The sequence below is a fragment of the Ailuropoda melanoleuca genome, chromosome 19, assembly GCF_002007445.2.
Source record: "Ailuropoda melanoleuca isolate Jingjing chromosome 19, ASM200744v2, whole genome shotgun sequence".
NCBI classification, from domain to species: Eukaryota; Metazoa; Chordata; class Mammalia; order Carnivora; family Ursidae; genus Ailuropoda; species Ailuropoda melanoleuca.
This window is the reverse complement of record NC_048236.1, coordinates 12,629,780-12,645,108: the sequence shown is the minus strand read 5'-3', so window position 1 is coordinate 12,645,108 and position 15,329 is coordinate 12,629,780. Positions and strand designations below refer to the sequence as shown.

Here is a 15,329-nt window from a genome sequence, read left to right as displayed (position 1 = left end):
TACATGTGGTTGTTAGCAGGCCACATTTCCTACATGGTTGTTGGCTGGATATTTCAATTCCTTACCATGTGGGTTATTCACAAATCAGCTTATGTTCTCCAGAGCAAGAAATCCAAGAGCAAGAGAGAGAGTGGGAACTCAAGCAGAAGCTGTAACCTTTTATAATGTAATCTTGAAAGTGACATACTATCACTTCTGCTATACATTATTGGTCACCCAGACCAATTCTGGCACAGTGTGAAAGGAACTACACAGGGTATGACTGTCAGTTGATGTGGGAACATTGAGAACCAGTTTGGAGGCTGGTTACAATGGAGGCCACATGTTAAGGTGCTACATAAAACATGAGGGACTCCTCAACCTTGAGTCATTGTATGAAACAGACTAGCCAACCCACATTAAATGTTAGACAAGAAACAAACTTCTGTGAAATAAAACCAATGAAAATTCAGGGTTTATTTGCTACTATGGCATAGCCTAGCTATTCAAACCAATAAAGCTCTTCATGTAGATATGACTATCAGAAAAGACTATGATGATTGAAGAGACTTCAAGTATTATTCTAAGATTCATAAAAGTGACTTCTTATTTTAAGTCAAAACGCTGGAATTCTTTCCTTCTTTTCCTTTTTTTGCCAGGTTTGTGAATTTGATTTATGTGCATCTGTACTCAGAACGTTGACAAAATCAGGTATCAAAGACATCATAGCTGAAGGCCAAAGGTGGTTAGCATCCCTGACCCTGGTCTCTAGGAATACAAGAAACTGGCAAGCTTTTCCCAAGCTGACATACAACCCCTTGATATTTCCAGTTACTCAAACTTTTAAAGTAATTTTAAATCACTTCAAGTACTTGATTCATTAAATGAGACCTACCTTATGATATTGTGAAGAATAAGTGAGATAATATATATGTAACAATGTCTTCTGAAGAGTAAAATACTACATAATTATTAAACATTCTTCATGTGTATTTAATATTGAAAGAAAATTACTGGAAAAGACTCAGTGATGATAATCCCAAAATATTTTTTGAGAACTAAGTACATATTTATCCTGAAAGTTTGTTTTTTGTTTATAAGAAAATGATTCTGTTGGAAACAAATTTAATGCTATTTAAAATATATATCCTATATCCATTTACTTGGTTAAAACATAATCCCTCATTGGGAACAAAAGTAAAATGAATAAATTCAGCCCAAAGAGTCAGCAATTCAAAAGACTGGTCATATATGTCATGTATTTCATCCAATAGCACCTCAAAGTGTTCCACTGTCTGCATTTAAAGGTCATTTCATGTCTGGTGTGATGGGCAATGCTCTTTGGACATACAAGACACCATTATGCTCCAAGAACACCATTATGTGATATAAAGACTGACCTATTCAATCAAATCAATGGAAACTTCTGATTTTTTTTAAAAGTAAACAGTCATTATACCAGAAAAAGAAAAATAACATACATGAGTAGGTTTGAAAACCAAAAAAAAAAAAAAGGAAAAAATATATATTTGGATTATTTGATATATTAAATGTTTAGGTTCTCAGTCTTAAGTTGTATCTAAAGATAGCACATTCAATAACTAAATAATCCTTGGCCACAATTATCTAACATTTATCCAATGAGTCACCCCACCCCCATCCCGAACAGGCAAAAGCATTTTTGGCAGCACCTCTTTTACCTTGAAATTTTCTCTTGTAAAGTAACCCTAGCCTGACCTTGATTAGCTTATCAAATGAGCTCATCCTTATAGCTGAAGAACTGTAGTCTATCAGAGATATAGCATGGCAACATGCCAGAAACAACTCTGTAAATCGTCTAGAGGGCACATCTAAGCATCATTTCCACTCTTTTTTCTTCTGTGTTTCTGAGTCAAGATGAGAAACAAGGGAGACAGGATGAAGTAATGGAACACGGCTGGGCCATGGGACTCGATCAATCCATTTTTGAAACTTAGTTCTGCTCCTTACTGTCTGACTAAACTTTGGAACAAGTTAAAATAGCTTTTGAATTTCATTTTCCTCATTTGTAAAACAAAGCTATTAATCTCCTCCTTATAAGTTTGTTATGAGGCAGCAATAAAATACATAGATGATTTTGGAGTTTAGCATTCAGGACTTAGCATTTGGTACTCAATAAATATTCTTCATTTTCCTTTGCAGTGAGAAGGGGAACTAGAGATGAGTCCTCGGCTTCCCCCAACACAGGTCACTGACTGACTCCTATTAGTGAGCCAGTACTTCATAGAACCCGCATCCCTACAGTTTTGGGCTATGTCATTATGCTACAAGAAGAAAGATAGAAAAATCTTTTTTCACTTGTAAAATAACACCAGCAGTGGATACTCCTGAAATATGGGGAGCTGAGTGAGAATTCAGGAGCTTTGGGATGCTAACATAGCTGTAATATGTGAAGATTTGCAAATATATTCTAGAATATAAAATGATGAAAATCAATGTAAATATATATGTATGTCCTAATGAAATCAATAAAAACTTTTAAAGCCTGGAATGCTGTATTTGTATTTGAGTGTTGGATTTGGCCTTTTTTGAAAATTGGTATTATTTTCATTATTTCATTGTCTTCATTTTTTTCCAAATATAGGAAAAATCCATTACATTTAAATTATCTGTAGCATTTATTATTTCATTATTGTCTGTAAATGATAAATGTTGCTGGTATCTATGAGATAGCCATTTAAAAAGTTATCACTGAGATTCTGTTCAAATCAAAAACATGATTTATTTTACCCAGTAAAACTAGGTGGTTATGCTTTTAGTCAAAGTGTGGTGGAATCAGTTTCTTATTCAGGTAAGCATATTTTACATTCTGTAACTAAAAAAACACAAGTTTAGAGCTCAATGGCTAATACTACCTTTTAAAGATCATTCATGACTTCTATCAGGTCTTGGCAGAAATGAGTAATGTATTATCTCTAACCTCTTTCTGTCTCCTGTGTAGAAAAGGGTGGGTTTAGAAACACCCACAGATATGAATTGACCATTAGGAGAAGCAAGAAATAAATGTTTCTTAGGCTTAGAAGTAGTAGGAACTTATACCTTTGCAAGTTCCATATTTGGGACATATGATTAGCTCTGTAAGAAGCAACCCATTACAGATAATCCTCCCATCTCATCTACCCAATTAGTTTAGATGTTATTGGGTAAATCCCTTAATAGGCAATGTGCTTCAACTGAGTATTACCTGTGTATGTGTGTGTTAAACATGCTGTTTAAAACATTAATAGTGATAGACCAAACAACAACCCAACAACAACCCATAACTCTGAGTGAATTGGACCCTGTGCAGGCAAATTTAAGCTGAAAGAGAACATTATCCTGATAGTTAGCAATGACTTTCACTGAGAGCTGGGAAGGCAATGTTAAGTAGTTAGTATGAAGGCACTAAACACCTGTTAGGGGATGAGTGGGTGGAGCTGGTACGGAAAAGGAGAGCAACATGTGCCAACTCCATTTTACTAATAGCTTTTAGGAAACCTCTCAATTGAGAAAAAGGCAGAACAGAGGTCTTAAAAAACTACAGAGCTGCAGACTGGCCATGGAGGCAGAAGATGGCTACAAATTACATCAGGGAGAGATTTCAATAAGTGGGAATAAAGGGATAGAAATTGGCATTTAGTGTCTACTACGTGTCAAGAAAAATACACATGTGTGGGTGGGTGCATGTACTCCTGTATATATTATATTATATATAAGATTTCTACAAGGCCCGCATTATCAACCTTAATTTTTAAATAGAAAAAAACAGACTTGGAGAGTTCAATAACCTACTAATTGTCACACAAGAAGCAAGAAGCACAGCTAAACTGATGTCATTTTTTGAATGTTCTCCTCATTTTTCATATGGAGACAACAACAGGAAAGATAGAAGCATTCCAGGTTAAAAAAAAATCATGATATCTTTGAATCCAGAAATAAGACAGGCAGAGACTTACTCATTTCCTCTAGCTGTTTATGTTTGAATTGACTAGAACCCATCACTCCATCCAGTTTCAACTCAAGGACAAAAAAATAGGAATAATATCAAATATATTCCTCTGAGTGTCCCCAAGAGCCCTCCCCCCAACACACATTAATTTTAAAAACATAATATTGCTCAAAATGTACTGGTCAAATAATTGAATGCATCTGTTTGGCTATAGTACAAGACATACTTAGGAGTAGGTTATATGTGGCGTAATTTTGAAGATACTGGAAAAACACAGTGTCCAAAAAGAACTCTGTCCTATCTTCTTTCCTATGACCTAAAATTCTATAAGTAGACATGCATATGTCTTTTGTTAGAATGCATATACTCATGAAATTTAATGTAGAGAAACTTTAGTCTTATTTTGAATAACATGTTGCATTTTTTTTTCCAGAAAACTGCTTTCTATCAATGGGAAGAAACATATGATACAGATGCAAGAAGGGACACAAGAGAGAGGAACCTGGAGAGAATAAAAAGAGGTGGAGATGATCAAGCCTTTGTCATTCTGCTCAGGGCATATCCTGTTACATCACTTCACAAAAGGACATTGTGGGGGAAATGACTTCTAACTGATCACATTATATCTGAAAGTTCAACAGGGTTGAAATTTTCCAAGTAGTCAGTTACATGAAAGTGCAAATGGTGAGTGGACCCGACAGGTCAGGGATTACATCTGCTGCCTACACCGTGGTCTTTTACCTTCATACCTAATGGTTGCCTCTTTATCTTGCATGAATAATGTGATGCCTTGTCCTGCCATTCTATGCATAAAATTACTTTTACCAAAGGGGCAAAAAAGCAATTCTCAATCTAATCCGTTTTGCAAATTTGACAGTGATATCAAAGAGCAGGAAGTTGTCTGTGAGTAATGACACACTGATCATTTGTTTAAATGTCAAACTTAAACTTCATCAACTTTCAGGAAATATGTCAGTAAAGAATGGGTTTCAGTTCAGCCAGAGAGGATTTCAGTGTCATTTAGTCCTGAAGAAAATAGCTGTCAGTATCTTGAGAGCACAGTGCTTTGAGTACATTTTTCTTTTTAAGCTGAATGGAATTGGCCATTTCAGCACTTGGGGCTGTGGACAGTGCTCTTTTCCTTGACATTATGAAACACGTAGTCTTGCTGTAGAGGTGTGTCCTTCTTGAGACTAAAACACTCCCCAGGCTTGCAAACACGTACCCCTAAACTGTGCAATTAGAGTATGAAGATTATGCATCAACATTCTGTGTAAGGCCAGAATAAAGGAACAGCAAAGGGAAACAAATTTTATCACAGAGATTAAGTCTGAAATAAAAATTAAGGAAGGGAAATAGTTATGATTTGCAGCTATTCCTGCAAAACAGGTCAAATTTTTTACTGCAATGCAATAACATTCCTCTCTGGATAGGATTTTGTTGGAGACAATGACAGAGCTGTTAACCCTTCATGGTAATTTATTAACAGTGGACATAGATGCAAGAGAGAATAGGAAGTACATTTAATAGGCTTGCAGATAACAAGGAACAAAGAATTCCTTCTATGCTTTCTAGCTCTAGAGTGGAATATCAATGGAGAATTCTGAATCTGAGGTCAGAAGAAATGGAGTTGAATCTGAATCATGTTCTTTAATAAGCCATTTCATTTCTCTAAGTCTGGTTACTTCTTCTGACAAATGTGGGTTACTTTGAGGTTTAAGTGAGGGTGTATGTCAAGGGGTCTGGCACACGGTTGGTACTCAATGGATGTTCAATTTAGATTACTTACTGATCATTAAGTGTTGGCATAATAGAGTGATATGTTTCTAGGTTCGCAGCCATGTGTTTTAATAGTTGTAACTCTAAGAATGGATGCCAGGAAGGGAAACAAGAAAGACATTATTATTAACAGACTTATCCTTAGAGCAAAGGACCCTAAGCATGTCTATTTTCACCTTCATCCACCTTGTTTGCACCACCCAAAGATTTCCCTATATGTTTACCTTTAAAACATCAACAAAAGCAGCCTGAAAATAATACAGTATTATTTTTTAAAAAAGTTTTCAAAGGGTTTTATCTCTCTTAAAAAATAATATTCTACCAACTCTCTTCAGAATGCTTCTCAGTCACATACACCAACTACTCTGCCTACTGAATTGGTGAGAGACAACTTTGAATGCTTCCTACCCAGACTGACACACTTGCAGAGAGAAGGTAAAAATCAGATTAGTGCTGAAACCGGGTAAGTTCCTAATCATCCTCCATTGCAGCTACAAATTCTTTGCTTTGGACTTCAAAGCCACTCAGTCTATCTCATTTCACTCATCTTCCCTTTTTTATAACTAAAAATCAAGAGCATCTTCTAGCCTCCCCCATCTCCTCCTGTCATTTTCAACAGAGATTGCCTCCACACTGCCCTCTGCATTTGAAACGCCTCCCACTCTCCATTCATCAAGGTACAGGCTCCTTCCATTCACAATTCATGTTAAGTCGTCCCTCCCTTCCAAAGCTCCTTTTCTTTAAGTGGATTCCCCAGCTGCCCTAACAACTCCATTACCACAGCCCCATACTGCACTGTATCCCCTCCCTGGTACTTAGAAATTGTGCGGAACTGGGAAACAGTTGGGGAAATCTATCTTTGCGTATGAACTCAGGGACAAATAGGGAGCCTAGCCTTTTAGCTTGGTCTTGTCTTTGGGGGGAAAAATCCATTACAAAATTTCCCCAAGCCTGGCAACAAGCATGCTCTGGAAAAAAAAAAAAATATATATATATATATATATTTTTTTTTTTTTNATATATTTTTTTTTTTTTTGAGTGGATGAATGAATGAATGGATAGGCGGATGAATGATTGAGATCTCTTTGGTACTTTTCTCAGATGCCCCTCCTTCTTGCTGGCTCCTGGCATGGTTCCTGTTTAATTCAGCTTCAGTGCGTGAGTGCACCTCCGTTCTTTGCCTCTGTCTCCACTCCCTGCCATTTCACTACCACCTCTAGACAGCGCCTAACCTCCTCACCAAAGGGCATTCTACCTAGCTCACAAATCCTTTGTGACTTCAATGGCCACAGAGAGGTTGCCCCTTAGGAGCACAGCTTTGTCCTCTACCAGCTTTACCTCTCCGGAAAGCGCCCGAAACACCCGGTACGTTACACAAAAGGATGACTTATTTCCCCCCACTCAACAAAATCCACCTGGAGACCCTGTCCTTGCCCCCCCTCTCGGCGCCTGTAACCGAGGTGATCGCAAAAGAAACGCGCTTCCCCGCTTCTCCCTGCAGAAAGAGGAATTACCATTCCAGAGCTCGGTCCTGGTTCCGAAAATCAGAAAACTTTTTTTTTTTTTTAATAGAAAACCCCACCCGAGAGCAGCAACCTCTTTGTTTGCATCCCAGGGGGAGGGAGGGGTCTTCAGAGCCTTTGCAGCCCGGGGCGGAGGGGACGTGACAGCCCTCTGGAGGGCTGCCCGGGACCAGACTCACCCAGGACGTTCCCAATAAGAGCCACCACGAACACGATGATGTACCCAGCGATCAGGACCCACTCATATTCTTTCGGGTGTAGGTATTCCCTCCACAGGTACCGCAGGAATTCCTCGTCGTCATAGTCGGTGGGGTTTAAAAAGGGCTCTTGAGTTTCATTCAGCTCCGAAGCAGATGACCAGTTGCGACAAGGGGGGGAGTCCTCCAATTTGGTACCGGACATCACGGGCTCGAGTCCGGTTCCGCTCAGTGCCGCAAGCCGCTCTTCGCCTGCCCCATGAGCACTGTGATTTGCGGTGCGAAAGGCGGCGTGGAGACGCGAGAAGGGGCTCCAGAGCAGAAAATGACGTGAAAAGTTACTGAGCCAATGCCTCCGGAGTCTTGTGCCGGGCAACTTCTGCGGCGGCTTCCCTGTCTTTGCAGACGGTTTTGCACCGAGAAGAGAGGCGGCTGAGGAACTAGGGACCGGGCGCTGGAAGCTGCAGCAATGACACCGGGAGGAGAAAGCTACCTCGGGCTCTGCTGGGGCTCAGTTACTCCTCATTCCAGCACTGAGTCCGCAGCTCACAGCCTCCGCCCCGCGCTGAGGGAGAGCTGAAGCTGAAGGGGTTGGGGGAGGGGGGAGTCATTAAAATTATTTTAACCTATTTCTCCGTGGGTTAAATCTCCCGCTTTTCTACTTTTCTCCTCCATTTCTCACGTGCAATATCCACAACCCATACACAGACATGTGTAGGTCTACAGACAGGACAAGCTTGTCCACCCATGGTTAATATAGGATTTGTTGATGCATTTGTCTTTTTAATGTCAACATTAAAGTAATGAAGAGGAGCCACTGTGTTCCTCAAGCAGGACTATGCAAAAGTCATTTCAGGCAAACATTGTCACATTTGTCTGGCTTTGCCAACTTAGCACCCGCTAAATCTTGAAGATATTGCTTCCACTCCCCCTTCTCCAAACTGGGGAACCAGACCATTTTTGAAAGGAAGGATATATTTAGCTGGAATTTGTACTTGTAACACCAAGTGTCATAAGAAACACAACAGCAAAAGCTTGAAGGACACAAGGGTCATAAATGTGCTAATAGTTAATGTTATCAAGCAAAGGAGACATTCACATGTTAAACAGATTCTTAGGAGGATGCAGTGGTGTAAGCAGAAGTGCTCTCTGGTGAATACCACACCCCCCTGGTCTTATTGACTCAGGACTGATGTCACCTGCCGCTCTCTAATGAAATTGATTTCATCTCTAAGAAGAATATTTTGGGATTCATCACAGTGTGAGTTCAGGATCCTTTCGTTCTCAATATCCACGATAGGAATATTGTATTTGGTTATAATTCTGGACATGGAAGGGCCTCCAAAATCACCTAGCCTGAACTTTGGTTAATACTAGAAGCCTTCTAATAACATTGCTGATGTCCCACAACTAGTTTGGATGGACCACCTCAATTTATGACTTCCACTATTATGGGGCTGCTCTGAAGGTTAGAGAACTGTTCCTTACATTAGAATAAGGTCTTAAACCAACATACAATTTTCTTAGTCTTCTACTCTCAATACCTAGTTTACCTCATGGTGCTACATGGAATAAATCTTCCACATGACAGCCCTTCACATATTTAAAATAAGTATCACAGTCACCTTCCCTTTCCTCCACTTTTTCCCTAATTAATTCTACTGTTTTTCAAATGACACTTTTCCCAAGCCTCCACTCATTCGGCCTTCCTTTAGACAATTCTCAGTATCTTGCATAATATGAAACTAGGAGGAGATACAGTAATTCGGTTTGGATCTTGCTGGTACAAAATGTGTATTATCATGTAGCTGCAACCAATGTCTGTATCTAATCACTTTTTTCAAATGTCACAGGACACTGTTGGTTCATATTGAGTGTTAAGTCACTCCCTCTAGCCTTACCCTAGTCATAATTCTTTATGGTTGTTTTGTACTTTATAGCTGGAAAATTTTTTCATACACATTATTTTAAAGCCGCTGAGGGGTTGACATGATTAGCCCTGTTTTACAGATGAGGAAACTGTTCTGGAGAAATTAAATGATTTACCAAAGGTCAAGTGACTAATCTGTGGCAAGACCATCCAGTTCTTCTGATCCCAGCTTGGGGTATCTATTATTCTACTGATGTCATATTTCACAAGAAATACTATTGTTGTATTTTTCCCATCTGCATTAGTCATTTTTTTTAAAGATTTTATTTATTTATTTGAGAGAGCGAGAAAGAGAGAAAGAGAGCATGAATTGGGGGAGGGGCACAGGGAGAGGGGGAAGCAGGCTCCCCACTGAGCAGGGGCTCCATCCGGGGACCCTGAGATCATGACCTGAGGGAAAGGCAGATGCTTAACCAATTAAGCCACCCAGATGTCCCAAGTGTTAGTCATTTTTTAAGAAAAGAAAATAAATAGGCATTTGATTTCTTCGACAAATATTTACTTAGTATTTCTATTCCACTCTCAGTGATACAAGTTAAACAAGGTTACAGCTTTCATGTACTTTCTAAGGAAGTTAGAAAGGGAACAAATCAACTAATACATAAGAAAATAATAGGAAGGGATAAATGTTATGATGAAAACAAAATAGGGTGAAATGATCGTGAGTGGAGAATCCCAAAGGCCATGTTAGAAACAGATGGTCAAAAAGGCTTGTGTGAAGAGGTGACAGCGAACTAGGATACCCACATGATGTATGCATATATTAATTTAATTTTGTTAATTTAGGGTTTAACCAGATCTTAAATGCTGCTGCTATTATCCAAAGCATTAGCCATTTCACCAGACCTCTTGTCATCAGTAAATTTGACAAGCAGGCCTTCTGTGGCTTCGTTCAAGTTCACTGATACAAATCTGCTAACTTTATCCTATGGTATAATGTGTCCCTCTGATTTATTAATGTCTGTTTTTTCCTCTTCCATGTACGATTCTTTTAAAAATGGGAAAGGTTGTGGTTAGTTTAGCTGCAATCTATATTCATTAACGTCTTCAAATTTCTTGTCATTGACAATACACAAATATGGATCCAGAATACTGTTTTCTAAGTATTCAGTGCCATCAGGGTTTTTGTATGTGTGGCACTTACCTGTTCTTTTTAAGTCTTCTCCCTGCAGTTCATCATCACTCTTTACTAAAAGCATAAATAAAGAGAAAGAATAGTTGCAACGTTTTGTTCTGATATCCGCTTTATGATGTGACAAGCCTGGATTTAGGCTGAAAAGTATTCCATTTCTTTCTGTCCATAATTTATTGGGTGCTTTATTTTAAATACATGATACTTTATTACCACACAAAAATTCACTCAAATCTTCAAATTATTATTTTATGTTTTGTAAACACATTAGAGATGATAAATATTACAGCACCCATTTTGACGTGATATCCTTCTTCAGATCTCTTGATATCTTTTAGGGCATTTGAAAATAATTTTTAGTTCTGTAGGTATTGTTTTCTTCAATTCAAAATATTTTTGTTGAATGTATGGAAAAGGAGTCTGCCCAATATTGCATGACAATAAAAAATGTTCCTAATTTGTCCAGAGATGACCTCTTAAGGTTGTTATCAGAATTAAATGAATTGATATTTTTAGAATAGTGTCTGGTATATAGAAGGGATCTGAAATGTTTGTTGAATAAAATTAAAAAGTATGTGATCTAATGGTGCGGCTATTATTTGCTACACATAGCAATTCCTCTAAGTGTTTATATTTTTTAAAAAGAAATGTAGCTAGCTCACAATAGTCGAGTAATCTTGTTTAACTACCTATCTTATATATTTTCTGTCGCTTTTAACTCTCTGACTAACCTGAATACATTAAAAATGAGAAAGAAAAAGAAAATAAAACTCAAAAGCAGATTTTTTTTTTCTTCAGTGGTTATAGTTAGGTTGCTCAGAGATCTCAGATTACAGGGGCTATCCCAGATTTTTCATTCTTACTCCTGAGGCCAGACTATACCTATACTTTTTGCAACCTATAATAACTTTATGAATCCATTTCATGAAATATTTCTGAGTATTCCCTATGTGCCCGGGAGTTTAGTTAAGAGCTGGAGGCATAAAGATCAATCAGACATAGTCTAGCCTCAATGATCTCACAGTGCACCAGAGAATTAGAAGTGTTATGATTACAGAACCACTCTGCAAGTTTCTAGGGTAGAAGGATGCACAGAGTGTCATGAGAACATGAAAGAACACCTAATTCAGCCTGGAGAAAACCAAAATGGATGGCTCCCCCACAGGGAAAGTCACTCTTGAGCCGACTCCTTGAAGAGAAAGATATTACTAGTTGGTTAGGGATGGAAGGTGTTCAGGTAGGAAGGGCAACATTTCGTGAAGACTTAGAAGCAGGAGAAAACATGGAGTGTATAGACAAAAGCAATTTGAAGTGAACAAAGTGAGGCTTTCTCAGCATCTCTGGCAATGATGTGGAAAATGGATTACTTAAGAGTAAGACTGAAGACAGGGTACTAGATAGGAGACTAGTAAAATGATCCTGCTGTCACAAGGGAGATAGTGGTTCTGGGGATTGAGAAGAGATGGGTGTTCTAAAGAATTGAATAGACATCATCGAGGATACAACAACCTTGTTTTACTTTCTTGAAGAAGGCTCTCTACATGGTAATAGTATGTTTGAAGTTTATTTCTGTTTTGCTCTGTATTTTGAAGAATAAATTGAAGAAAGAAATAGAGAGGTGTCCCCCGGTTGACTTTCTGGTATTTGAAAAGAAGTTGTTTTCCTTCCTTCTTTTCTGTTGGAATGAAAATAAAATCAAGGCTGAGCACTCTCCATAATGACTGTATTGAGCTTGCATATTATACCCAAAAAAAGTGCATTCGTTTTGCAGGAAGTTATCTGACATCTCTAGGCTCCAAAAACCACATTTTCTTGTAATACAGCCTTGCTAAATCTTTCTGGAAAAGTCCCTCGTTCATGGGAAGGCCTAGCAATCTGTTTTTCAGGAAAAAGGGGGGGGGAAGGGACCTCTGACAACTTGTTCCTCCTAGGAGAAACTCTTGATTGAGTTACTGAGAACGAAATAACCTCACGCCCCAGAAGAATGAGACATTAATAATCAAAATTGCATGTTGCAAATTACTACAAAACATTGCTCTCTTTTTCTTCCCATCCTTCTTTTCTTCCCTCCCTTATTTACTTGTATCTTATTTCAGACTAGGTTCTCTCTGTTCCTTCTTGCCTCCTATCCTGCATGATCAGATCTGATGTGTTCTTTTCATGGTTCTTTTATTCAACAATCTATGAAAGTCGTGCTCTATTCCTATCCTATATTGAGTTACAAACACTGTTCTGCTCTTATTCAATTTTTGTTTCATGAAAAGCAAACAGGAGTAAGCAAGTAATTTAATTCAGTAATCCAAATGCCCTTATGTGTACATTTGAAGAGGTCTGAGAGCGAAGGAAGAGACATCTACTCTGTCAGAGTGGGGCCAAGATGACTATTGGAGGAGATGTTATCTAAGTTCAGAACTGAAGAACGGAGAGTGGTAGCCTCCAGTGGGAGGGTTGGGAGAGAGTTGGTAACAGAATGGAAGCAAGTAACTCATTTGTGAGACAACATGAACAGTCAGCATTCCGGTGAGTGCTTACATGGGCTAAGCCCTATGACAAGCACATTACACGTATTAACTCAATTGATCTTCACAACTCTATGAGGTAGGTCTTATTAGTTAATCACACCAATTTTATAGATGAAGAAAGAGAGACATGGAGAAGTTAAGTAACTTTCTCAAAGTCACACAGCTAGAAAATGGCAGAGTCCTTGACCAGAGTGGTCATGATCCAATTCCAGAAAGGTGGTTTTTGTTTTTGCTTTTTTTTTTTGCCATTACTCTATTCTGTTCCCACAGTAAAGGACCAAAAACTTTTCAGTATGGTGAGCTGTTTTCTTTATTAGTAATAAAGAAAACTAAAAAATTTTGATTCTTAAAAAACACATTTGTAAAATTATATACATTTCATATATTTTAAAATTTCTGGTTATATTTTAAGTAATGTTGAAGAGCAGAATTTCAGGAGAAATTGTTATGCCCTTCAAGGTGCTGTGTCCCCAGAGCAAATCAGTGTCCTTCTATGCGCTCTTAGCTATAAATATTTTTGTTCATACCATACACTTTTAGGCATAAATGTTGTCTAATTCATCTTTTTGCACCCAGACCAAGCACAGCGCTTTGAATGTAGCTAATAGTTAATCACTACTTGTTGATCAGGACTGAACTGAAGAAGAGATTCCTTTACAAAAAGTGATTTTTATGAAAAATTGTACACGTGTCACGATGGTTTATGGGAAACCATGGAAATTCTTGAATAGGTACATCTATTGTTGCCTATTACTACTAAATCTTTAGCTTAGAAAGGACTTAATCGTTTTGTCCATTGTCCTACTCTATTAATTCACTTCTTTCCATAATGTAAAGGTTCTTTCTCCTTTTTACAATGGCAAATGGTTAAAATGTAAGAATAAAAATAGGGAGTAGAGAAAGATAATGAGTTTCAATGCAATCCTACAGTAAAGAGCAGGCTATAACTTTTGGGGTGCATAATTACCCATTCTAGGTACCCTTCACTGAGAACTACCTATTACTCTCAGCCACTCTGAAAGATGGCCTCCCAAGAAGGACAGTACTAGCGCAAGACCTGCCTTTCCGAACGTCAGTCCCTGGACGCATGAAATCCTGCTATACTCTCAGGCTTCAGTTCATTGAGAAACCCCTACACTTTTTCAATGAATGTTATTCTTTTCTTGAGCTTATTTGACTGGGCTTCTCTGCCTTGAAAANAAACGTCAGTCCCTGGACGCATGAAATCCTGCTATACTCTCAGGCTTCAGTTCATTGAGAACCCCTACACTTTTTCAATGAATGTTATTCTTTTCTTGAGCTTATTTGACTGGGCTTCTCTGCCTTGAAAATAATAATACTTGGCTGAGATAGTGAAAATTTACTCTTAGGTAAGCAGTGGATTTGGCATGTGACTGGCAAGGCACATGACCTGATTTTCCATATAAAATACATTAGCCATTTTACTACGTCACAAAAATTAATTTGATTATATATTTTTAAAGACTTCATTTTTTTGAGGGTTGTTTTAGCTTTATAGCAAAATTGAAAAGAAGGTACAGAACTTTCCCATATACTCCCTGCCCTCACACATACACAGCCCGTCCCATTATCAACATCCCCCACCAGAATGGTACATTAGTTATAATTGAGAAACCTACATTGATACATCATAATCACTCAAAATCCATAGTTTACATTAGGGTTTGCTCTAAAATTCTATGGGTTTGGACAAATGTATAATGACATGTATCAATCATTATACTATCATATATAGGGTATTTTCAATGCCCTGAAAATCCTCTGTGCTTTACCTATTCATCCTTCCCTCTCCCCTGATTCCTGGAAACCACTGATCTTTAATTCATAATTTCTTTCTTCATAGTTTTGTGGTTTCCAGAATTCCATATAGTTGGAATCATATACTATGTAGCCTTTTCAAATTTGCTTTTTTCATTTAGGGATATGCATTTAAGGTTCTTCCATATCTTTTAATGTCTTGATAACTTATTTCTCTTTTTAGCACTGAATGATATTACTTATCTGAATATATCACAGTTTATTTACACATTTGCCTACTGAAGGACATCTTGGTTGCCTTTCAAGTTTGGGCAATTTTGAATAAAGTTGCTAGAAAGATCGATGTGCAGGTGTTTCTGTGAACATAAGTTTTCAATTCGTTTAGGTAAGAACCAAGCAGCACAATTGATGGATCATATAGTAGGACTATGTTTAGTTTTATAAGAAATCATTAAACTGTCTTCCAAAGTTGTTGTACCATTTTGTATTCTCACCAGTAAGAATGAGAGTTCCTGTTGTTC

General features: G+C 38.0%; 1 protein-coding gene across 1 annotated transcript in view; it reads right to left on the bottom strand.

Moving 5' to 3' along the window:
* HCRTR2 (hypocretin receptor 2) overlaps positions 1-7,823 on the bottom strand; it is a 99,412-nt gene extending 91,589 nt beyond the window's left edge. Inside the window, exon 1 of the mRNA XM_002923075.4 lies at positions 7,428-7,823. Within this exon, the coding sequence (XP_002923121.1) occupies positions 7,428-7,650 (223 nt within the window). The 5' untranslated portion in view covers positions 7,651-7,823. The remainder of the gene's footprint in view (positions 1-7,427) is intronic.
* Between the last annotated feature and the right edge of the window lie 7,506 nt (positions 7,824-15,329).